Genomic DNA, 26,521 nt, shown 5'->3' with positions numbered 1-26,521 from the left:
ACATAGTATGCATAGGGTTCCCTACCAATAAAGCTTTCAGACATCGACTAGAAAGTCTTTGATTTTCTACAGGTAAGGGTGGGAACTGCTTTGATTTTCTGAGTCTCCTCTACCCTGTTCTTTAGTTTTCCCTTTTCTTTCATGACTTTGACACTTTTGAAGACTACTCATCAGTTATTGTAGTATGTTCTTCAGTCTGGGTTTGACTGACATTTTCTTCACAAATAGAGTGAGATCATTGCATTTTTGGCAGGAATACCAGAGAACTGATATTGTGTCCTTCTCTGTGCATCGCATCAGTGGGCTCCTGATGTTGATACGTCTCATTACTGGTGATCAGTTGGCTAAGGTGGTATCTATGGAGTTTTCCCACTGTACAGTTGCTTACTTTTTCTTTGGGATTAATAAATATCTTGGGAGTGATTTGTTGACCCTATGCAAATGTTTGGCTTATGTTTCTCCTCACTAATTTTAGCATCCATTTAGCTGGATCTTGTCTGTAACAGTTATTACTATAGTGTTTGCCTATTGTGATTTTTCCATTTCCGTCTACATGTATTGCTTAGAATTCTCTTGTAAAGAAGAGCTATCCCTTCTTTCACATTTTAAAATATCTGAACAGACTTACGGATATTTATTTATTTATTTTATTTTTTAGTGTTTTCTTACTTTTTGGCATCACAGATATTTCAGACTCATATTTTCCATGACCCATCTGTGGGATCTGTCATTTTCTCAAGGAACCTTGGTTCTCCTTTTATTGGAGAATGATATTTACAGACCAAGATCCAGGTGACAGATGTACTCATTGTTACTAGAGTAGAGATGCTCTACTGCCCACCCAACTTTGTTACCATTGCTTATTTAATCTTTTCAGTGGAACAGAGATCTTATTTGTTCTATTCTTTGTTGTTTTCACAAAATCTCATGCATTGCAGGCCTTCAGTAAATCCCAAATGAAAATAAATTTTATAGATGAAACATTTGATGAAGTAAGTGACTGGTTAGTAGTGGTAGAGTGCTACTAGGACTATAACTTAGTTTCCTTGATCTCAGTCTATGGTCTTTTACTTTTCAAACTGAATCATATTCTTAGGAATTATGAGTTTTTACTTTTGATTTCTTTAGTATTTGGGACTGTATTAAGAGAAAACAAAGCATTGGTATCTGCAATTGCAGTTAAAGCACTTGTTTACTAAATGTATTTTTTTTTTTGCCTGTTTGAAAAATTATTAAAGAATTTTCTTACAAGTAGACTCACTGGTAGTTAAGAGCTGTGCATCTCTCACAGATTTTGTCTTTTAATATAGAAAAGGAAATAGTCAAATTTTGTATGTAAGTAAAGAAGTGGGAATTTAATTTTGTACAAATATAATTATCTGTTTTCATGAAGATTATTAGTATATTAATAGTAAGGATTCTTTAAAGATTAAGTAGCCTATTTATTTGGAATAAATGTACAATGAGCTCTAGGATTTGCCAGAGATGCTATAAATTATAAAATCTTTGTCCAGAATTCTGAAGACAATTCCAGTGGTTCTAGGGTTGTTATTTTGGTTTTGGTTATGAGTAGCTCTAATTAATAGTACTTTAGAGTTAGCATTTCAATGAGCACTTATAATTTGTTTCTGAAGAATGAATAATCTGCTAGTAAATGTATCTTGATGGTCCCTAAGATAAACTTTCGATGTCTTAGTTATAAGCTTTCTCAGAAGATTCTTTGTTTTAATTGTAGTCTTTAAAAAGTTTTATTTTTTAACAAGAACAGCATTATTTTACTAAGTTAAGGTTGTATCAGAAAGCCTCTTCTTTTAAAAAGTTATTTTTAAAACTCTACTGGAGTTCCTGTTGTGGCTCAGTGGTTAACAAATCAGACTAGGAACCATGAGGTTGCAGGTTCGATCCCTGGCCTCACTCAATGGGTTAAGGATCCAGCGTTACCATGAGCTGTGGTGTAGGTCACAGATGCCGCTCAGATCCTGCATTGCCATGGCTGTGGCGTAGGCCGGCGGCTACAGCTCCAATTAGACCCCTAGCCTGGGAACCTCCTATGCCACAGGTACAGCCCTAGAAAAGACAGAAATAAATAAATAAATAAATAAATAAATAAACTCTATTAAGAGTATTTTCAAACATAACTAAAAGATAAAGAGAACAGTATAGTGAACCCAAATTTTAGTCAACCAACTTTAGCACTTAACTTTATTTACTTACTTATATATCTTTATTTTTTGTGCTCTTTTTTCACCTATCCAACCTCACTTTCTTTTTTCCTAGAATATTTTAAAGCAAATTCTAGACATTCAGTTTTACTTATTAAGAATTCAGTATTTAAACTCTTCACAGATAAATTTTGTGCTATAACCAAACTGTAGCCCTTTCCTCAGAAAAACTTAAGGCGCTCTATGGATAACTATACATATACATTCCCTACCAGGTAAAACAAGAAAAAGCACAAGAAAGGGAACAGAGGTTAATAAGCATGATTATAGTATAGGCTTTTTAAAGGAATAAAAAATTGTATATAGATTATGTTCTTGGAATTCCCATTGTGGCTCAGTGAGTTAAGAACCTGACATTGTGTCCTTGAGAATGTAGTTCCAACCATGGCCTTGATGATTGGGTTAAGAATCTAGCGTTGCAATAAGCTGCAGCACAGTTTACAGATATGGTTTGGATCCCACGTTGCTGTGGCTGTGGCTTAGGCCAGCAGCTGCAGCTTCAATTTGACCTCTAGCCTGGGAATTTCCATATGCCAGAGGTCCAGCCTTAAAAATAAGTAAATAAGTAAATAAATAAAAGATTACGATCCCAAATGTGTTAAAATACCCGTTTCTGTTACTATACTCTATGTTCATATCTGTACATATAGATGTATGAGCATGAAAAGTAGACTGACAAAAAAAATGAATCAAAATATAATTACCCTTGGGTGGTGAGATAGATATTTGACACTTTCTTTATCTCTTTCTGCATATTTTCAGATTGCTTTTATAATGATCATATAATCAGAAGAAAAATAGGTTACATAAAACAATCAATTATCAGAAGTGGAGCAGAAGACAAAGTTAATAAAAAGAGTAGACAGTTTTTGTGATTTGATTTTTTTTTTTTTTTGACTTTTTATGGCTGCACCATCGGGATATGGAAGTTCCCAGACTAGAGGTCAAATCCGAGCTGTAGCTGTGACCTACACCACAGCTCATGTCAATGCCAGATCCTTAACTCACTGAGTGAGGCCAAGGGTTGAACCCACATCATTGTGGATACTAGTCAGGTTCATTACTGCTGAGCTACAACGGGAACTCTGAAGTTTGATTTTGAGAGTGGAATCCCGCAGAGATTTTGAGCCTTTCCAAAATAATTATTACGGGTAGCTTCTTCCTTTTTTAATTATAGCCCTGTAAACTCTGATTCATTACCTTTCCCTCACTCTCAGTTGACCATTCAGCATGTAAAAGAAACACAAGTCCACAGTGTCCTCTGACAGCTGGGCACCTGCAAAACTGACGGCCTTCTTAACAGTAAAATCGACTACAGTTTTGGGATGACTGACAGAAGTCAAGAAGACTTGAGAAACCTTGGCCTTTGTGACTTCCTATTTCCTGCTGCCAATGACCAGAATTTATATTAATTTTAATATATGTTTTATTTTTAAAGCATCTTTATTTTTCAACTAGACTTATCACAGGAGAAAGCTGGTGGCAACATCCTGTTTATCTTTTTCATTGTGCATTGTCATTTATCCTGAAGACTGAGCTGGTTGGCTCTGAGGGTCAGCCTGTTAGGCTTGATGGGAAAAGAGGCTGAAACATTTTTCTTAATGAAGGGAATATGGATTAGAATCGTGTATGCATTTTTTGTAAATGAGTGTTGATTTTTTAGCCGATGACTTTCTATCCCAGGTACCTCTGCTGACTCAGCATTATCTGAAATTTTTTTTGCATAAGATATCTTTATAACAGTAGCTAATATTTATTAAGTACCTGCCGTATCCCAGTCACTGGGCTATTTTTTTTCACCTAATCTTCAAATCAGTCTTTATAAATTAAGTATTATTGTTTTGCCATTTTTCAGATGAAGAGATGACGACTTAGGAGGGTAGTTTATTTCACCAAGTTAACTAGTATAATTGGGGTTCAAACTCAAGGTATAGTCAGCCTCTAGAAGCTATGTCCCTTAACCATTTTGCTATACAGCCCCTTTTTGAATGAATCAGATTAATACTTTTTACCTCATAGCTTGCTAGAAATTATGGCTATCCTTAGAAATAATCCTTGATATGTAAGAATTATTTCCAGGCCAGAGTAACCATGTGGGATTTAAGCTTGTGCTATCCCAGTAGCATTTTTACCAAGTAAGAGTTCAAGTATGTCTGTTGAAGATTTGAAACCAGGCATGCTCTTGTCTTCCTGGCTGTGGATGCTCTTTTGGTCACCAGAACATTGAAAATTGATTAAAGCAGGTAAAGCCTGTTGTAGTCTCCACAGTTGTTTTGGAGGACTCCTCAGCAGTCAGGATGTCTGCACTTGCCTCTCAGTGAGATGATATGTGTTTTAATAAACCTAAAACAGCAAACAACAGCAACAACAAAATGATTTGTTATCATCACTACTGTCTATTGACAGCTCCCTTTGATTCTGTCTCTGAGTTTTTAGTAGGGGAGCTTCTATACTAAGAGGTTCAATGAGAGTAATTGACCTGTCGTAGAAATGGGACCTGTAGTAGAAATGGGACACTGGCTTCTGTTCACACTCACTGCTCTTTCATCATGTTTCACTTCCTCTCAAGAGCAAAATGCTCTGACTATGCTTCAGAAATGAAAAACAACCTAAAGTTCCCCTTATTCATGTGGTTTATGATAGATCAAGTACCTAATTTGATGAGCCATTTGGTAAGCTGATTATGGAGCATTTTATTGTTGTGTTTTCTTTTTTGCATAGTTGCTGTTTATGATAATAGTTTCTTCCAGTTGGGAGTTGTGCGTGTGAGTGTGTTTAGTCTCAAAAGACTAGCTAGTTGATTGAATAAGAAAAATGGTAAGAGTATGTGGTGGGAGGCTGACGTCAATAAATTGAATAAGTCTTCCCTTTTTTATTTATTGTTGTGTTCTTCCAGCCCTGCTTAGTTATGTTAAATGCCCCTGACCTTTTCCCCTGCTTGCCTTTCAGGGCCTAAACATTCTTATAAAGGCTTCCAATGTGATTAGCATTGATGCTTCTGAGATTGCTTAGAAACTGATGGTCAGAGATTAATTGTGGGTTGCAGCAGTGGTCAGCCCAGGAGGCTTTTACATCTGTCTCTTCTGGATTGAAAATGCTGCAGAGGCCATATGGCACAGTGCTTCACAGAAAAGCCAAGAACGACTTTCTGGCTGGGTTCCGGATTATCATTTGCTTCCATTTTAAAGAGGAGGTTATAGTGCTTTGGGTTTGATTTACTGTATACTAATAGGATTAATCCTTAACTTGAAATCACATGGGAGTGTGTGTGTGTGTGTGTGTGTGTGTGTGTGTGTGTGTCTAGAATCCAATTCCAGTAATGTAATCAATATTCCATTCAGGGAAAGATTTTATTAAACTTTGCTTCTCTTTATATTTATGGAAAGAAAAACACCAGTTAACAAGTACCTAACCCTTGATTGACTTATTCCCTTGAAAATAAGTTTTGTTTAGGACAAAAATAAGGTTGCCCAATCACTTTTTTTGTTTGCTTTCTTTAATAATCTCTAATTATCATTCAGTTAAATGCCAAAATGTCTTTTCTACCTGTGGAAGGGTTACTGTGGCCTAGTTTATGTGCACGTTTGCACGCCCACCTGCCAACTCAACATATGACTTCAAATATATATAGAAATCTAAATTTAAAAAATGGTGTTGAGTTAAAAAATTGAATTGTACTTGATTATGATGAGAAGGCCTCTCTCTGAGTCTCTGTCTCTTTCTGTGTTTATCTCGCTGAATTTCTGTCTCTCATACCCTCCCTTTGTCAAACTTCTGTCTCTTTCTTCTCTCTCTGCCTTGTCAGCCCCATCTTTCTGTTTCTTTCCTTTCTTGGGCTCTATCCTCATTTCCTTTGTTTATCTATATCCTCCCTGCCAAATGCTGTCCTTCAGATAGTACATCACTTTTGTTCACTCATGCAGATTACCTGCACTTTTATGTTATTTTCTCTTGCTTCCATACCAGGATAATTCATATTATTTAGGTAGCTATACATAGTACTTTAAAATTTTATAACAGTGAAATCTGAGAATTGGTACAGGGGTTTTAAACCTTCTTCATCTTCCCTGATTTTCTACCTCCATGCTGTGTTCTAGACTCCACACCACATGCATTTCTCCTTCAGGGAGACAGGAAAGCTTATTTGGTTACACAGTGGTTTGAAATTAGACTTGGAGCAAAGAAGATAGAGAATAAATTGAGATTCTGCTTGCTTTGGACCTATAAGATTTGGACTTGCAAAACAAATTGTAGTACTCATTTGTAGTGGGTGACAATAACAGCCATATGACCTTTCCAGGAGAGTCCATTAATTGCTAAGGCAATAAATCTATAGTCCCAGGAGGCTCCTCAGGTTAATAATTTCTTATCATGGTTATGAAATATGTGAAGTTTTATGTGATTTCCTAAGCAGCTGACCACATATTGATGCTAGGAATGCTTTTTTGTTTGGGGGAATTGTTTCTCAAGGGCAATAGCCATTTTCACTCACTATGCAACACTTCTATGGAAGAGGAACTTTTTTTCCTTAATTGAATTGTATGTACATCAATTCATCTCTAAAAAAACGTGATAGCTGTCTTTACATTCATCCTGCTTCCCTCTACTAAGTAGTAAACCTAGAAAGTGATTTTGCAATAGATCCCAAGGTATTCGTTTAGTAAATCGTATTTATTCGATTTCAGATTTGGTTAAAATACTTTCTGACATTAGCATTCTTTTCAGGAAATAAGTATTCCTATAAATTGTTTTCTCAGAAATTGACCCAGAATAGATAATTTCAGATCATTGAAAACAGGATCATTTGAAATCTACATTTCCTTCCCTTTTATTAATTCATTTCAGTTATTCAATAGGATTTTGTCATAGAATTAACTTTTCCTTCTCTGCATAGTTACATAAGCTTGATTTTCTAATCATGAAATTTTTACTCATTTTGGCTCTTATTAAAGTGAACTTCTACTTGAAGTTTTCTGGTTTTAAAGCCAAAGTATACGACTAGAGGCAGATGACTAATATTTCATTATTTATAGCCACAGAATTTCTTTATAATTTTTAAATGCCTTTGTAAAGCTAGATCTTGTGCCCAAAAGCATGCTTTTGTGTTAGAAATCTTTTAGCGAACTACTTACTCAGGTCATATGCTTCCAAAGCTCTGCTTTTCTTTCCTCAGGATAAATTGCATTATGTGTTACCAAGAACAATGCCACATCATTTCAAAGAAAACTAAATTAAGTAGTGCAAGTCCAGGTTGCTGGAAACTACATGACATAGGGTAGGCACTGTTTTGGTTACCATGCAAAGGGTATGTTTGCTTAATTACCAAGGATTCATCAGTCTCCCAATATCTTGTCATACCTGCTTGTTGTTGTCATTGTCACCCCCTCCCGCCACCAAACAATCACGGGGATTTTTGCAGATACCATTTTGTTCAGTCATTTAACTACCTAGTAATATTATGAATTGTAAATAGTATTTGCCATTGGGAAAATGATTGAGCGTTAACTCACTGGCCTAATTGACTTTGGGGGACCAGATGGTGCCTTCTCCCTGGAGGAAGATAGATTAGAGGAACGTGGCTGTTAAAGAGTGCCATCTGACTTGAACAACTTTGAAGAAGCCTGGTTCTAGTTGGTTTTAGTCCTCTCCAGATGCTGTTTGAATGCAAACAGTTTCTCAGTTTTCTATCATTACAGAATTGCCTCCTGGAAGAATTACTTCTTTTATTTCTTGGTAGTAGTATAGATTTAGGTTTTTATGAATCCTTAAAACATCTTAAATCATCCTTACCCTCTTTTATTTTTTGTCTCTTTCAGGTTGTTTGAAGGACGTTCATCAAGGAAACCAGAGAAGCTTAAAACTCTCTTCTGCTACTTTAGAAGAGTCACAGAGAAAAGTACATTGTTTTCATTCTTCTTGTAATTTTTATCATTGATGGGGGCAGTTTAGATCAAGTGACAAGTCAAAAATGTTTTGTGTTCAAAGTACACTTTCCTACCAAACCACATTAAAAAACAGTAATAATTCAGTATTATAATGTAGTTTTATGCACAAGTTGTGTGTATATATAAAGGTGTGCTATGAATACGCGTGGGTTTTGAATACTGAAATTAGACCAGCGTAATATACTTTAATGGATTTTCATGAATAAAAACAGTAAATTAATACTTTTAAAAGAAAGTATTTTGACCAGGAAATACATTTAGACTATTCTTTATATAAGGAAGCATTAACTACTACAGTTTATTTTCAGAGGTTAATGAATTAATTGTCTTCCTCTCCATCTCTCTCTTTGTGCTTCCTTTACGCCCTTGCAGTGTTTATAGAACAGTGTTTGCACTTAGTGTTTATATGTCTGTCTTTCTCTGTTGGATCCTGACTATCTTGCTTTCCCAGAAGCTAATCATAGTACCTGAGACAGTAGTAGTAAATGTCTAACCAACACTGGTAGTGATCAGCTAATAACAAATTGGTGTTTCTACTCTTATCCTAGAATCTGGGTGACCATGGACAAGTTTCTTAATATCTCTAAGCCTCAGTTTCTTTATCTGTAAAATAAAAGAATAATGATAATATACCTCATAGAGTAGTTATAAATATTAAATGAGAAATTACATCTTAATAAATGTTAGCTATTATAGTCTTTCCTGCAAGTCAATTATAAAGGAAACCAGAACATCTCAAAAGTTTGCTTTTGCTAAGTAGAGCAGGTTGACTCTGGTCAAGTGAAATGAGTTCATTTCAATTCTAGTTGTCCATATTGTGGGATTATCTTAAAATTCATCACTGAACTATTCAAATCCTTTTTTTCATACCTTTCCCTTGGTAAGGACTCTCACATTATAGCATACTTGGCAGTTTTTTTCCCTTTTGAAATTATTGCTCTTGGACATTGTTCAAATTTGGGGGAAAGAAATCAATTTTCCAGATTTTGGTATTTAAGGGAAAAATTATAGACTTCTTTGGTAGAGTTATTTATTTCTTAGCTTATGGATTTTTAGTTTTGTACTCTGTACAGAATGAAATAGTAAGGAAAATGAAGGCTCACTAGGGCTTAAAATCAAATTAGAATTTGTAATAATTTGTTTGAAAGATGAGTATATTTTTTGCTATTCTATTAATGAATTCCATTACTATTTCTAAGTAATTCAGAATTCACTTTGCTGTCCTTGAAGTGAAATGATGCATTTCTGCTCTGAATTCCAACTCGCCTTTCTAAATTTTAGAATTTTAAATACTTTGAGGGAAAAAGCTAAACAAAATTTTTTTAGCCAGGAATTTATAAATCCTTATAAGTATTGGGAATTAGTCAGGCTGAAAGATATAAATTATAATTAGACGTTTTATTTTTTTTCCTTTTTCATTGTACATGGTTCTTTGTAGAAATATAGTAAGACATACTATATAGATTTTTAGGATGTAAAGCTACAGGCTTAAAGAGGCAACACTAAGTAGAATAGAAAGTAGTTTGAAATTTAATAATTACTTTATGTAGGAGTTCTGGAGTCTACTGAATAGAAACCATAGAAACCTATTTAAAGTACCATATTTCTAGGACTTGATAGATGGTAAGAAGTGCAATTATGTTAAGGACCACTACAAGAAGGAAAAAAACACTCAGGAAGGGAAGTTATAGGTGATCTCTCTTACGAAAGTAGAACACCAGAGATCTGGATACTCTTAGTGGGAGATTAACTTGGTTGTGCAGAAAAGGGACAGCAAAGAAACTGTAAGTGTCAGTCTAGGTAGAGAGGACACCCAAAAACATCTTCTCTGAGAATTTGAACCACAAGCCCCAAGGCTGGGGTCTGAGGTCGTATCACCATTGTGATCTGCAGAAGCTTGCAATAGAAGACTTAATTCAGACATCTCAGGTTGGTGGTTTTCCCATATGGTGGCAGAAGCAGATGCACATCTTCTCTGGAAAAATTCAACTTTAATATAGACCCATAGTAATGGTTAGATACCCTTTGACTATGTAAGACATATCCTAGTTTCAGAAACTTAATACATGAGAAATGTACCTTTTAGAATTGATAAAGTATAATTCCATCAGGAAATTTTCAATGTTATAAAAATCTATGTGTTATATTTGTAGTAAGGATCTTGAGACATTTTAAAGAGCTTTCTGAATTATTTTCTTTTTTTCCTTTTTTTGGTTTTTAGGGCCACACCCCCAGTGTATGGATATTCCCAAGCTAGGGGTCAGTCGGAGTCGCAGCTGCTGGCCACAGCCACAGCAGTGCAGGATCCCAGCTATGTCTGTGACCTACACCACAGCTCATGGCCTTAACCCACTGAGCAAGGCCAGGGATTGAACCCGCATCCTCATAGATGCTAGTCAGATTCATTTCCACTGAGCCACTATGAAACTTCCTCTGAATTATTTTCAATATGATTTTAGATAAAATGACCTTATAGATGGAGTGTGTAAAAACTGATGCCTCATATGCAGTATATATTTTGATTTATTAAGGAAAATATCTGATTAACCAAAATAACATATTGTGGTATGAAAAATGCCTCTTTATGGAAGAAAGGCAGGCATGCTCTTGATATATTTTTGTTATTAACTACATCTACAGAGCCATGTTCTTCCGCCTTTTCTCTTGCTTTGCCAGAAATATTCATTTTTTAATTTTTCTTGGTCTCTCCTCGTATATGTGAGAGATATTTAGTATTCTTACTTTTCTACTACACTACTGAATGATGATACAGACATTAATTTCCAATTAACAATAGAATCGCTTCTCTAGTGTTTGAATTATTCTATTTCTTACTTGTGAGTTTTAACTATGCTAGTTGTCTTAAAGAATATTTTGTAACCCATGTTAACAAAATAACTACTCCGTGTGATTTTTGAGCTGTTATTGCTTGTGACTGAGAGCAGGGAAATGTGGAATCATCCAAAGGCATGAAATGATTGCCAAGCTTTCATTGAAACTCTACCAGCATTATCACTAATAGTTCCTGACACATGTCTCTACTAAGAGCTTTTTTTTTTTCTTTTTTTTTTTTTTTAAACAGAAGAAAACAGAAATGGCCTGGTCTTTTTAGTTTGTTCTTTGATTTGAATCACACGAATTACTTTTGCTCTGCTGATTTATTTGTTGATTTTGCCACTAGTAGTAAAAAAAAAAGGGGGGGGGAGGACCTTATCCTCTAAAATTTACCACATCTTAATCCTCTCATACCTATTGCTCCTTGAAAACTATGTCATCATTATTCTCTAACCTCTTAGAACACAGTAATTCCTCCTTCTGGCTAAGGCAACTTATAAATAGAGCAGTTGCATATAGTCTAACCCCTGAATTTAGCTGTATCGACCTCAAAGGGCATGCCAACAATTTTCTTTTTTAATCTTCGACATACTATTTTATTATAAAATACATAAATATGTATATATTCACCAGTCTTTAGGAGTAGAGTTTTTCCTTGAGAAGGAGTCTACAGATTAAAAATTCAGTTTGTCTTTGTTCTATGAGCTATATCCATTATACATCCTTTTTTCCCCCGAGGATTTTTTTTTTTTTTTTTTTTTTTTTTTTTTTAGTATATTCAGTTTAAAAAACTTAACCAAAAAGTACCAGCACTCATATTCTACTCTCGTGCTCTTACCTGTATAGTTTTGTGTTTTTTGGGGGGGTTGTAGAGGGGAGGCGTACTGGTTTATAGAAAGAGTTCCTACTTGTAAGGATAATGTTATTTTAAATCAATCCTGTGTTGTATTCCAACAGTAGATTTGATATTTCCTGATTAATTTTATAGCCATTGTTAGAGCCATTCTTTTACTGAATGGATATAATCTTTTCAAACTCAAAACTTATCTTGGATATATGTCTCTTCTATTGCTTTTGTAGAACCTACTGGGTTGGTGACATTTACAAGACAGAGTCTTGAAGATTTTCCAGAGTGGGAAAGGTAATAATAATGTAAATAATCCTAGAATCTAGAATTAGAAAGACTCTTTCACTATAAGAGGATTCTATTTTACAGACCCTTGAAAGATGGTTTCTCAAGCTCTTAATTGCCCTAATACTAAGGAGTTTCTTCTTAAGCTGATCATTTTGATAACTCATTGTTAGAAGAGACATGCCTTTTGAATCAGTCTGTAACTCTTTCATGTCTGCTCTTTTGCTTTTAGTTTTGTCATCTCAAACAAAGTCCTGTTTAGAATTAAGGAGTTTTAATATTAAACAGAATAGCAGTATTTAACATGACTCCTTACCCTCATTTTTTTGGTTAGTTTTTGCATTTTATGGCTTTTCCTGCTAAAGAAAAAGATTGGGAAGTTTTTGTTTTTTTAAATTAAACTGAAATGTAAATCATTTACTAATATGTAAATGTAATTACCTAGAATTTATCTGAATGATGAGAGTTTTGAAGTTTGGCTGACCACATATACTATTGGCAGTTTTGTAGAAGTTGCTAATTTACTAGGGTTTTTTCTTATTACTTATCTGCAGATACTCAGGGGAATAATAGTCAATCTGAGTTTATTCAGATTTGTAATCAGATTTGTAAGTTCTCTAGTGCCCTGAAGTAGTTAGCACACTTTCTAACCTGGAGCAAAATCCCCAAAGCACTTGAAGAATGGATCTACTTTTTCAGTGCCTATGAGGACATGATTAAACATATTAAATGTGTATTTTGGGTGTGCATTCATATTAACCAGTGCCTCTTCATTTTCACTTTCTAATAATTTTCATTGTAGTTTATAATTGTTTTGTTTGGAATTAGCAATGAAAGGGACTCTCTCTTAAAGGAATTAACTTGAGAAGGCACATACGCTTAGGGGGCTTTCCTGTGTTTTTATCCACCAAAACTAACTTACTTTAGGAGGCTGACTGCATGGTTGAGCTGATTATTAGCAGAGAGAAGTGGATAAGAGATTATACAAAGCACTAAAACCAAGCACTAAAACCAAGTTGAGTCGTAAAGGAAGAGAAACATGTACAGCATTTTAGAGTCTTGGCACATAAGAATTGAAAGGGACCCCAGGAAATCATCTTATCCAGCTACCAACTAAAAATAATCAACTCTGTAATACCTGTAATAGATGGAGACTAGACAGCGTCAGTGATGGGAACCTCGCTACAGTCTCTCCCATTGTCAGCTGCTTGTGTTATTATCTAATACTTTCATTCCCTAAAAAAGTTTGTCTTTCATAAATCTCCCACCTCACCAAATCCCATTCCTGGTTCTTCCTTCTGGAACTACAATAAATAAACTAATTTTCTTTATCGTTTGCCCTCCCCCCCAATGCCATCAAGTATCTTAATGCTTTCTTGATCCACCTCCAACAGTGCACACAGGTACTTTTTTTTTTTTTTGGTCTTTTTGCCTTTTCTAGGGCCACTCCCATGCATATGGAGTTCCCAGGCTAGGGGTCTAATTGGAGCTGTAGCCGCCGGCCTACACCACAGCCACTGCAACTCAGGATCGGAGCCTCGTCTGCAACCTGCACCACAGCTCATGGCAACTCCCGATCCTTAACCCCCGAGCAAGGCCAGGGATCGAACCGCAACCTCATGGTTCCTAGTCGGATTCAGTAGCCACTGAACCACGCCGGGAACTCCACACAGGTACATTTTAAACTACTCATTTCTTCTGTTTCACATAAAATATGGATAGTAAACCCCTTAATTCTGCTCTTGACGTACCCTAAGCCATTGGTTCCTCTTAAAATATGGTACCTAAAACTAAAAATAAAAGCTTACTAAGTTATCTGCTCAGACCAGAGTACAGAGGGTTGCTTTTCTTAGCTCTGCTATTGGTCTCTAATAGGAATACAGATGTTTTGTTCATGTCATTTTGGTATAGATCTTATAGATCATTCAGAGGAATTGTCCATCTCCCAGATTCCACAGAACCAGAAACATGTGTTCACTTAAAGAGAGAGGATGAAGAAGAGATGAGAATTGTTGGTGTTCCCAAGAGTAAGGGACTAAATGGGTGCCAGGAAGTTAGAGGTTTTTCTCAGTTCCTAGTTTCTGGCATTGTAGTTATCCCTGTTATTATCAGAGAGCCAGAATATCTGTCTTTGATTCCTGGGGCAGTGGTATAAAGAAATTGCTAGGGCCAGAAGGGGAGACATATTAGGAAGTCAGTGGATGCTTATTAAAAAGAAAGTTTCTGGAGTTACTGTTGCAGCCCACTGGGTTGAGAACCTGACATAGTCTCCATGAGGATGTAGGTTTGACTTCTTGCCTCACTCAGTGGGTTAAGGATCTGGTGTTGCCACAAGTTTTGGCATAGGTCGCAGATGCTGCTCGGATCTGGTGTTGTGGCTGTGGTGTAGGTCTGCAGACTGCAGCTCCAAATCAACCCCTAGCCTGGGAACTTCCATATGCTGCGGGTGCGACTTTAAAAAAACAAACAAACAAACAAAAACTTGGTGTTCTCTTGTAGCATAGTGGGTTAAGGAGCTGGCGTCATCACTGCAGTGTCTTGGGTCAGTGCTCTGATGCAGGTTCAATCCCTGGTCCCTGGCCCAGAAACTTCCACATGCAGCAGGTGTGGCCAAAAATAGTTTCTAGCAATTTCATAATTTTATTGAGCAAAGTACTTTTAAGTTGATAACTACAGTCATGGGAAATAGTTGACAGCAGATGAGATTTCTGGATCATTCTTTATCTTTTCAGTAATATCCTCATACGTGATCTCCCTTGGAATAAAAAAGGTAGGAAAGTAGGACCCCCAAAAAATGGAGGTTTAAAAAAAAAATCAAACTTATGGTATTAACATTCTCTAAGAGATTTGGAAAATAATTTTTCTAAGAGTATAGTTTACTTGTTAAGAGCCTGAAACATTGACCTGGACTTTCTGGGTTCAAATATTTGTTGCTTCATTTATTAGTCTTGGGCAGTTACTTAAACGCTTTCTGTGCTTTGTTTCATCTGTACAAGAAGATAGCAATACAAGAAGATAGCAATAGGGACGTGAAGATTTAATGAGTTAATGCAAATGAATCTTTTAGAACAGAACCTGTACTGAATTACCTTCTGAGTTTGAGCTGTCAGTCCTTTGGACTAGAGCTTTACCTGAAATGTACTTGGACTCATTGTTGCAAAAGCATATAAGCAAATTCTAATACGTAAATAGTGCTTCCCAACTAGATTGTCTTTTTTTTCTTAGATATAGTTGTTTTTAAAAACATGTAATTCCCCTCCCTCCAAAAAATTTGTACCACTCTATGTTAGAGGTTTATCTGTTACATTCTGTTGCATTCTATTATAATTTATATTTTTTATTCAGTAAGTAATCAGGGGGAAAATCTCCTAAGGAAAAATATTGTCATCATCTGCTAGTAATAAAATTGAATTTTTTTTAACACAATGTAAGCTAGGTAAACAGTGTAGGGCAGGTCAGCCCTCTTAGGGTCCCTGACTAGGTGTGAAAATTAAACTGATGAGACAGACTAACAAGAGAAAAGCATACAGATTTACTTTATATTAGTTTTACATGGCACAGGAGCCTTTATGAGGAAATGCAGACCCAAAGAAATAGATCTATGTACTTTCATGCTAGGTTTGATGATGAATAGATAGTTGTGGAGGAATGATGTGTAAGAATATGAGATAATTGTAGTAAACTGGGGAAACAGCAATGGCTGTTTGCTAGAATTCTTCTTGGCCTCTCTTTGTCTTCAGAGATAAGAATATTCCTTTCCTCCAGGTATAGGGAAGGCCCCTCATGTGAGGGTTTTATGGCTTGTTTCTGGTAAGATGGGCAAGAAGAAGAGGATGTCAGAGTGACCTTCTGCTTCTGCCATTTTTTCAAACTTCGTCAGCTTAAAATGTTGAGTAAGCCAAGATGCCAGATTTGGGAGTGGCATGTCTGAACCCCAAACACCTCTGTGACCATGGTTTATGAAAAAAGAGAAAATAATTGTGACTTACAGGTATCAGGCTTATCTATCAATTTTATTAATATAAAAATACCAGAGATCAGAATTTCTGTGGCATGTATTTTCATCAAGACAACTCCCCCGCCACACACATTGTTTCCAAATAAGTGAAAATAGAGTCCCTCTGAGAATCATATTGTCAGAATTTTCTGTATTTTTCCTTAGGTTGCCAACTCTAGCATAATAACATTTCATAGATTTTGATTTTTAGAAATATTTTGAGAAGTTTTTCAACTTCTAAAGAGGAGAAACTTTCCTCATACACAGTTGATGGGAATGTAAACCGGTACAGCCACTATGGAAAACGTATGGAGGTGTCTCAAAAAACTAAAAATAGAATTCCATATGGCTCAGCAGTTCCATTCCTGAGTGTATATCTGAAAAGAAAATAAAAACACTAATTTGAAAAGATACATGTACTTCAGTATTCATAGGAGCATTATTTACAATAGCCAGATAATGGAAGCAACCTAAGTGTCCATCAACAGATAATGGGTAAAGAAGATGTGGTGTGTGTGTGTATGGTTATATATAGTTTATTTGTATATATATATATGTATTTATGTATATAGTTTAGATACGTATGTATGTATGTATGTATACATGCAGTTATATAGTTATATATGTGTGTATATATAGTTATAGTTATATATATGATGGAATACAGCCTAGCCATAAAAAAGAATGAAATTTTATTTTGTCATTTGCAGCAACATGGATGGACTTGGAGGCCATTATGTTAAGTGAAATAACAGTATATTCAGTAGTTTTTAGATTTCACATGTAAGTGATACAGAGAAAGACAAATACTGTATGATATTTATATGTTTGTGGAATCTAAAAAATACGAGAGGGAGTGGCGCAGTGGTTAACGAATCCAACTAGGAACCATGAGGTTGCGGGTTCGGTCCCTGCCCTTGCTCAGTGGATTAACGATCCAGCGTTGCCGTGAGCTGTGGTGTAGGTTGCAGACGCGGCTCGGATCCTGCGTTGCTGTGGCTCTGGCGTAGGCTGGCAGCTACAGTTCTGATTAGACCCCTAGCCTGGGAACCTCCATATGCCGCGAGAGCGGCCCAAGAAATGGCAAAAAGACAAAAATAAATAAATAAATAAATAAATAAAAAATACAAGAGACTATATACGAAAAAGGAATATAAAAAAATAAGAATATAAGAGAAAAAGTAGACTCACAGATAAAGGCAATAAACTAGTGGTTACTAGTGGGAAGGTGGGGGAAGGGCAGGGGAGGTAGGGGAGTGGAAGATGCAAGCTGTTGGGTATAAGACAGGCTCAAGGATGTACTGTATAACCCGAGGGATATAGCCAATATTTTGTATTAACCGTAAATGGAAAGAAGCCTTTTAAAATTTTACTAAATTTTAAAAAATATATATTTGAGTAAGAACTGAGGGAGACTGTCCCAAGATTATTAAAAGAGAAGCCATCCTCTTTTAAAATCATTTGGGTGATTTTGGGTAGTTTCAGTTTTACTTTTATAGATAATCCATATTTTCATATTTTTCTGTAGTGAAATACTTATCATTGAATATATAAATACAGGAATATCTTTTTAAATCGTAGGTGTGAAAAACCTCTGACTCGGTTGCATGTCACTTATGAAGGTACCATAGAAGGAAATGGTCAAGGCATGCTACAGGTAGGTAAATCATAGAACCGTGGTGCTGGTGAGGTAGAGCAGTAGGGGTGGACTTTCTCTTGTCAAGCTGCTGACGGCAAAGGAAATTTGAAAAGCTGTTTATTTATTTTCTAAACTGATTTAATGCAAAGAAGCATGATGGCAGAATGGAGGAAAACACCAAACAGATCATCTTGACAGCCTTGGTAATACTGTTATTTGCCAATATACATTCTCTGTTTCTTACATGTGCCTCTTTAAAAAGCCTTTGACAGAAAATCCCAAGATCTGGACAACATCAGGCCTCTTGGTTCAGACATAGATCGTAGATTGACAGTGGAGGAAGTTCTCAGGCTATGGTCTTGACAAGCTGTCACTAGGCAGTTTTGTTCTTTTGCTTTAAAGGCTCTTGCTCTGCCCTAAATAATGACTGGTTTGAAATGTTTTTCTGCCACCAACCTTGTTTAGGTCTAGGAGGCAGACATCTAAAACTGATTGATAAGAAAGTCCTCTCTCCCATATGTAATAGTTTTAGGTGCATGAACCAGCTATCCTTGCTGTCTCTTCCCTGTTTTAGAGCAGCTCATTTTGCCAGTCTCTCAATCCTTGTTATCAATCTGTGTTATTGCCATTACCTAAAAAAAAAAAAAAAAGTTTGGAAAAAGAAGTTAACAAATAAAACACTCTGTGTATCTAGCTTTAAATTGTTAACACCTAAGCTGAATACATGCTTTTCTTTTGCTTTATGGTGATCTTTTTATTTTTGTTATGATTTTGTCTGGCATTTTTTATGTTATTTGAATTCTAAATCTTAATATTTCTCTGATTTATCTCTGTTCCCAATCCAGTCCAATAGACACTCTTTAAAAAAAAAATTTATTGAAAGTTAGTTGATTTACAGCGTTGTGTTTCAAGTGTACAGCAGAATGATTCAGCTTTATTTATATATATATAAGTACATGAACAACATATATTTTTTCTTTTTCAGATTCCTTTTTTCCTTATGGATTATTACAAAATATTAAATATAGTTCCCTAGAGAGATCTTTCTAAAAAATCACTGATCAGAGACAACATCTTAGTGTTTTGTGTTCTTATTTATAAGAGTACCATAATCCTAATTTTCTTTGAATGAAGCTTGTATACCACCTCATTTATACTGGGAATAGCTGATTTTTCTCCTTAGATGCTTATTAGATGCTTTATAAGATTAGAAGCTAAATAGTTGCCTGATTTGTTTGAATAACTTAATTTTTGTTATAAAATGACTGATTTGCATTTGCCTAGTTATTGTATACTTGTTCTAAGTGCCTAGGTTCTTTTTAAAGTGGATTTGTATTTAGACATATTTGTAGTTAAAATCTTCAAAGAAGCAAACTATATATGTATATATAAAGACAAATACGTATATGTATATTTCTCTTTTTAGGGCCACACACATGGCATATGGAAGTTCCCAGCCTAGATGGTCAAATCCGAGCTGTACCTGCTGGCCTACGCCACAGCCACAGCAATGCCAGATCCTTAACCCACTGAGCAAGGTCAGGGATCGAACCTGCATCCTCATGGATATTAGTCAGGTTTGTTACCACTGAGCCACCATGGGAACTCACATATTTTGTTTAAATCACCTTTTCCCAATGATTAAGATTATCATCAGAAATATTTAGGGTAGCTGAATTAATATTTGTCCTGTACTTAAATTTTTCTAAGTTTGTATTTAATAAGTCCCTTTTATTTAAAACTAATTTTGATATGAGTTTAAAATTTGTTTCAAATGACTATCACTTTTACCCCCACATTTCCATCTTGACAACATTGTCTTGGATTAACTGAGGAAGTCTTAATACACATGAAATAAAGCTACTGCTAGTTAGCACCATGGGAATGCTGACCTTTCATTATAATACAATTCAACAAGGGATTGTTTAACAACATTGAAGGTTGAGATTCTCTCTGCTTCCCTGGAATATATTATAGATGAAATGTGAAACCTCAGTAGATTGAAAAACTACAATAAAGGCTTCTACTTATTTTTCTCCCTACCCATGCCATGTATCCCCAGGAGATCAGGGAATATTGTATTGCAGTGCTACAAAGCTCCTTGTATAGCATGTAAATTACATTATGCTGAATGGCAATAACAAAACCTCTCTAAGGAGAGTTATCATTTCTCTCTTTTCATCAAGTTATAATTCAGAAACTGAGTAAGCTGAACAAGTAGCTTTAAAGTGAGTTGGAAAATAACTGGCTAAAAATCAAGCACTCATATGCTTGTTTTCATGTGCTGGAACGGGTTTCTCACCTGTAATAGAGAGTCTTTTATTGAGAACTTTTTTTTAAGTAGTAGAAACTTGGATTTTCTATAAGACCTCTGTTTTCAGGGGCATATTGAGTTTAGTGTATATGTTTCTATGGATACCTTTCGAGTAGTAAATGTTGACCTTTTATTCAAAGAACAAACAATAGCATGCACATAGGATGTATTTCATTTATCATTTCCAAGTAGTACATAGATTAGATAGACCTTATCTTTTAAATTTAGTTATGTATCTTGTTCCAGTAACAATTAAGTTTAGCTGATCTCAGATCTTTGTTTCTCATTTGTATTCAGAATACCATGATTCTTAGCCAGTTTCTTAGTTTTCAAGAGCTGTCCATTTTATTTCTTTGCCGGGTCACTGTTCTCCTTCACTTTCTTTCCCACTGACCTATTGGAGACCTTAGTAATGCTTGTGTAAACTATTCAGTATTTACCTAACCAGCCCTTCCACCTTTACTTTTCCAATTCATTTTTTAAACTCAAGTCTGAATTATCTTCTCAAAATACAGATGCATTTGTTATTTTTCTTCTTAGAATCGATCCCAGAACCTTTAGAATTAAGTAGAAATTTCCTGGACCCCAGACCAGCTCATTTCCAACTTTAGCCCTCCACATACTGTGCATTGCAGACAGACATGAGAATCTCTCCTCATATAGCTCTTTACATTTGGTTTTTTCCTATGTCTTTGTGCAGCTAATCTCCCAGCCTAAATGTTAGTAAAACCTAAACTGAATGCCCAAACTCTTGTAACACTTCCCTGTCTTCCACATGCTCCAGTTTTAGTTAATTGTATTATTTGGTAAGTATCAAATACATACTAATAGGTTTTTTAATAATCACCTATCATTTCTACTTATATGCCTGACTCCAGTGTACATTGTAAATGCTGTGAAACCAGGAACCCAATCTTATTCATCTTTTTAAAAAAATTGTTGTTATTATAGTTGATTTACAGTGTTCTGTCAGTTTCTGCTATACAGCAAAGTGATCCAGTTAAACACACACACATGCACGCACGCACGCGCGCGCGCGCACACACACACACACATTCTTTTTCTCACATTATCCTCCATCATGTATCATCACAAGTGATTAGAAATAGTTCCCTGTTCTATACAGCAGGATCTCATTGGTTATCCGCTCCAGATGCTATAGTTTGTATCTTTAACCCCAAACTCCCAGTCCATCCCACTCCTTTCTCTTCCCCTTTGGCAGCCACAAGTCTGTTCTCCATGTCCATGAGTTTGTTTTGTTTTTGTTTTGATTTTTTGTAGATAGGTTCATTGTGCTGTATTTTAGATTCCACATATAAGTGATGATACCATATGGTATTTGTCTTTCTCTTTCTGACTTAGTTCAGTTAGTATGAGAGTCTCTAGTTCCATCCACGTTGCTGCAATTGGCACTTTGTTCTTTTCTATGGCTGAGTAGTATTCCATTGTATATATGTACTACATCTTCTTAATCCATTTATCTGTCGATGGACATTTGTTTTCCAGGTCTTGGCTATTGCGAATAGTGCTGCAGTGAACGTAGGGGTGCATATATCTTTTTCCTTGAAAGTTTTGTCTAGAGAAATGCCCAGGAGTGGTATTGGTGGATCATATGGTAGTTCTATATTTAGTCTTCTGAGGAACCTCCATGCCGTTTTCTGTAGTGGTTATACCAATTGACATTCTCACCAACAGTGTAGGAGGGTTCCCTTTTCTCCACACCCTCTCCAGCATTTGTTATTTGTAGGATTATTACTGATGGCCATTCTGACTGGTGTGAAGTGATTTCTCCTCATAGTATTGATTTGCATTTTTCTAATAATTAGTGATGTTGAGCATCTTTTCGTGTGACTATTGGCCATCTGTATGCAGGACACATACTTTAAAGACTCTTTGGGGAGTTCTCTGGTGGCTCACTGGGCTAAGAATCTGCTGTTGTCACTTTGTCACTGTTGTGACAGTATTTTTCACTATCTCCTTTTTGAACTTGATGTGTGTTAGACTGCAGAGTTCTATTTCATTGTTTGCTCCTTCAGGGAAATTCTCCTGTTCTTTTAACTGGGAATGATTCCTCATCTTCATTCTGCTTATATTTTTCTTATTCTGTGAGTTTAGGGAAACCAACTACTGTAGTCCTGGAGGGCTGTTTATATGTGAGAGTGCCCCTGGGTATTTTGTAAAGGCTTACTATTTATTTTTGGTGTGAGGGTTTGGAAACTTGCTTCCTGTTTCTTCAGTACATGCAGACTGTTATCCCCTTGGAGAGGGTGCTGCATGTGCTTCCAGGGAGATGAAGGCGACAGGTAGGGGTGGTAGCCAGTGCCTTATTGCTGGACCCTTGACAGTTGCAAAGATGGCGGGGAGCTGGGCTTGGGCTACTTCTAGTTGCATGGCTCTGGGAGGTGGCAGTGACCCTCAGGCAGGTGTATGTGGCATTGGGGCCATTTGGCAGTGGCAGCAGCAGGGTGTGTGAGTTCCCATGAGTGGTGCATGGTTGCAGTGCCCTCCTCTGTGCTGTCCTCCAAAGTGATTGGGACCACAGGTGGTGCATGTTCATGGACCTCTAGTGGTGGTGGGCCAGCCCACCTCTGGAGTCTGAAATGACTGTGGCGGTTTGCCCCCACCACCTGTAGATTCTATAGGAGGTGCCCTGTCATGCTTAGCCTTTGCATGAGGCCCCCACAAGAAGGACCCATAGCCCATGCAACAGGCGCCTCACCAACTGTAGCCCTGCCATCGAGAGTCCATGCATGCTCAGAGAAAGATATTCCTATGGCGGTCCGCCCCTCCTCCTCACCCTCCCCAGCAGTGGCGCCTTGCTTCTCCTGTGGGCCCAGACCTCCTTCCGGATTCCTGGGCTGTGCTACTTTGCTATCCAGCCCTTGGCATACTACTCTCTAGCCTCTCAGGCTGTCTCCTCACAGCCAACCCTAGTCCTTTCCCCAGGACTGACTCCCTGAGCCTGAATCTCAATGTCCAGCCCTACTCTGAGCGTCTCAGACTATAGTGTCCCTGGAGGTGGTACCAACGGTTTGTGCACCTCTCTCTGCTTTCTCCTCCTCAGTCCAACTGATGCTCTTTTCCCTGAGCCTTTGAGATCCCACCTTCTCTGCTAATCTCCCCGTCAGTTAGGTGGCTTCCCAGGGTGTGGGTTCCTTCCCTCTTTCACAGCTCCCTCTCAGTGCTAGTCCCATCCTGATTCCTTTTTTTCCTCTCTCTCTTTTTTTTTCCCTTTTGTTCTACCCAGTTATGTGGAGGGTTTCTTGCCCTTTTTGGAGGTTTAAGGTTTTCTGCCAAGGTCCAGAAAATGTTTTGTGTGCATCGTTATGCATGTAGATGGTTTGTTTTGATGTGTTTCTGGGAGAAGGTGAGCACCTTATCTTACTCCTCAGCCATCTTGATCCTGCCTCTCTTATTCGTCCTTATATTCCATGGCACAGCACAGTATTTCATCCATATTTATTGAATTGAACAGTTTAAGGTATAAATCACCCAATGCACCAATATTTAGTAAATAACTAATTCTAATCAGAGGATTAACTTAACCAAAATTATTTTTCTTTATCAGCTAGAGGTACTTTGTTTTTTAGTGTTGCTTTATTATGCTAGAATATAAACTGAAATATATATGATTCACTGTGGGAACTCATTTCAGGAACTTGTACAGTCATATTTTTCAGTATAATATTTCCTAAGTTCCTTTATAGTGAGAGACTACTTTATCTTCTATTGATTTTTGTCTTTTAACATGTTTTTATATATCAAAAGATGCATATTCTTGTTTTACTCCTTTGTACAATAGGCTTCACATTATCATTTTTATTTCATAATTTTTTTAGATTACACAAACAAGTTTTAAGAAACCTTACATTTGACAATAGACTGAAAGTATATGTGAAATAATAGTATATATACATATTATATAATCCTACAGGAAATATATATATAGAATATATGTGTTTACATAAATATATATAATACATATAAGGAAGACTCATACACACCCACACCCACCCACCCACATGTGTGTGTTTGTGTGTGTGGGTGGGTGGGTGTGTATATATCTTTGCATCCTGTTCTTAGCGCAGAGCTCGTAAAAGCTTTGTTATCTCCTAAGCGGTAAGAGCACTAGGAGCATCTTTTGTTCTATTGTTTGGTCTTTGACTCCATTCCTGACTCAGAGCTCCTAAATCCCTTGGAATTTCCTGGGCGATAGAGTGTCTTTTTTTCCTAAAGATGCAACTCTTGGTGGGCTCCCGGGTAACTTCAGAATGGGAGCTGGTCATCATGATTAGAAGTTTGGAACTTTCTATCCCACATCCCATCCTCTGAGAAAAGGAGAGGGACTGGAGAGTCAGTTAATAATCAATCATGTAAATGTGATGAAGCTTCCATAAAAATTTTGGAAGTATAGGAGTTTTGAGAGCTTTGGAGTTGATGAATATGTGGAGGTGCTGGGAGAGTAACTTGCCTGGAAAGGCCATGGAACTCTGTGCCGCTTCTCACATACCTTACATTTGTGTATCTCTACATCTGTCTGTTCATCTGTATCCTTTATTATACCATTTTTAATAAATCAGAAAATGTAAATTATTACCTAAGTTCTATGAGCCTATTCTAGGAAATAAAACGTGGGAAGGGGGTCATGGGAACCCCTATATATAGCCATTCACCTAGAAGTTCAGGTGACAGCCTGGGACTTGAGGCTGGCATTGGAACTGGGCAGTCTTGTGGGACTGAATCCTCAGCCTGCGGGATTTGATGCTAACTCTAGGGAGGTAGTGTCAGAACTGAAATTGATTGTTGAACATCCAGCTGGTATCTCAGAATTGCTTCGTGTGTGCATCTGGTGTCCGAGGTGTTGTTAGTGTGGCAGTAGTGTGAGAGTAAAGAAGAGACACAGAGGTATGTTTTTTCTCTACAGTATAGAAGCCTTTCTTACATTATGTACTAAATTCTAGGGTTTTTTTGGTGTATGACTATGTATGTACACAAGTTGTGTGTATGTATGTAATCTAACTCTTCAAGTAACATAATCTAAGACAAAATCAGAAACCATTTCTTACGTATCATCCCATAGAGCCTAGCATACTGTTGGACACATGGGAGTGCATAGTAGGTTTAAGACAAAAAAAAAATAATCCTTACAAGTTGTGTTTGCTGTCTCTTGAGGAATGTATACTGCGTCTATATTAATAGGAGCTTGGGGATCCCATCATAGTACTCCATAGAAAACTTACATATAGTTTTAAACTGAATTGGAAATATTAATTTATTGAATCTTTGTTGTTAAACTAGGTTTTTTTGTCTTCATTTTTTTCCTTTGGTATATTTTAAAAAATAGTCTGTAGTGTTTATGCAGTTTGGGGATTGTGACTGAATTTATTTATTTATGTATTATATATATATATTTATTACATATTTTTATTTTTTTGTTTAGGGTCACACCTGTGGCATATGGAGTTTACCAGGCTAGGGATTGAATTGGAACTGCAGACACTGGCCTACACCACAGCCACAGCAATGCCAGATTCGAGCCGCATCTGCAACCTACACCACAGCTCATGGCAGCACAACGCCAGGAATCAAACCTGCATCCTTGTGGATGCTAGTCAGATTCATTTCCACTGAGCCATGACAGGAATTCCTGAATTTAGAAAGGAGAAATTTTCATCCCTTTATCCTTTCACAGGAGCTAAATGTTTCCAAAAAACAAAAGTTAATTACTACACTTTTCAAATCTTAAGAACAAGTGTTTACTCTATTATATAAGAAAGGTACAGGCTATGTACCTTGGAGATATCACGGGTTCGGTTCCAGGCTGCTGTAATAAAGTGAGTCACATGAAGTTTTTGGTTTCCCAGTGCGTCTAAGTTATTTTTACACTATACTGTAGTCTTTTAAATGTGCAATAAGATTGTGTCTAAAAAATGTACATACCTTAATTAAAAAGTACTTTATTACCAGAATTGCCAACCATCATCTGAGCCTTCAGCAAATCATAATCTTTTTGGTGGTAGAAGATTTGAAATATTACAAGAATTACCAAAATGTGACACAGAGGCACAAAGTGAACAAATACTGTTGGAGAAATGGCACCAATATCTTTGCTTGATGCAGGGTTGCCATAAACCTTCAATTTGTAAAAAACAAACAAACAAAAAACCCCTGCAGTATCTACATAATAAAGCAAAGCACAGTAAAATGTTATGCCTGTATAATTATATTAAAGTCATATGAAGTATGTAAATGGAAGTTGAGTGGTAAATGGTGGAGAAACTATCTTGAAACCTTTCAAGGTAAAACCTCCCTTGGAGTTCCCGTCATGGCTCAGTGGTTAACGAATCCAAGGAACCATGAGGTTGCGGGTTCGATCCCTGGCCTTGCTCAGTGGGTTGAGGATCCGGTGTTGCCGTGAGCTGAGCTGTAGGTTGCAG

The 26,521-nt window shown here is 36.6% G+C and overlaps 1 protein-coding gene across 8 annotated transcripts in view; it reads left to right on the top strand.

Moving 5' to 3' along the window:
- PARG (poly(ADP-ribose) glycohydrolase) overlaps positions 1-26,521 on the top strand; it is a 142,532-nt gene that overhangs the window by 67,243 nt on the left and 48,768 nt on the right. For 3 of the 8 annotated variants that reach the window (XM_005671222.4, XM_005671221.4, XM_013983451.3), the window contains exons 10-12: positions 8,039-8,118; positions 12,083-12,143; positions 17,713-17,788. In XM_005671222.4, the coding sequence (XP_005671279.3) occupies positions 8,039-8,118; positions 12,083-12,143; positions 17,713-17,788 (217 nt within the window). Of the gene's footprint in view, positions 1-8,038; positions 8,119-12,082; positions 13,632-14,523; positions 16,527-17,173; positions 17,294-17,712; positions 17,789-26,521 lie in introns of those variants that run through there. The other 5 variants (XR_014827512.1, XR_014827508.1, XR_014827510.1 and 2 more) reach the window with 4 other exon arrangements.

This window comes from Sus scrofa, chromosome 14, assembly GCF_054392235.1.
Source record: "Sus scrofa isolate SSC_HxYL_T2T_F1_AM1 chromosome 14, Sscrofa_HxYL_maternal_Yorkshire_Landrace_v2.0, whole genome shotgun sequence".
Lineage (NCBI taxonomy): Eukaryota > Metazoa > Chordata > Mammalia > Artiodactyla > Suidae > Sus > Sus scrofa.
This window is presented reverse-complemented; position numbering and strand designations above follow the sequence as displayed.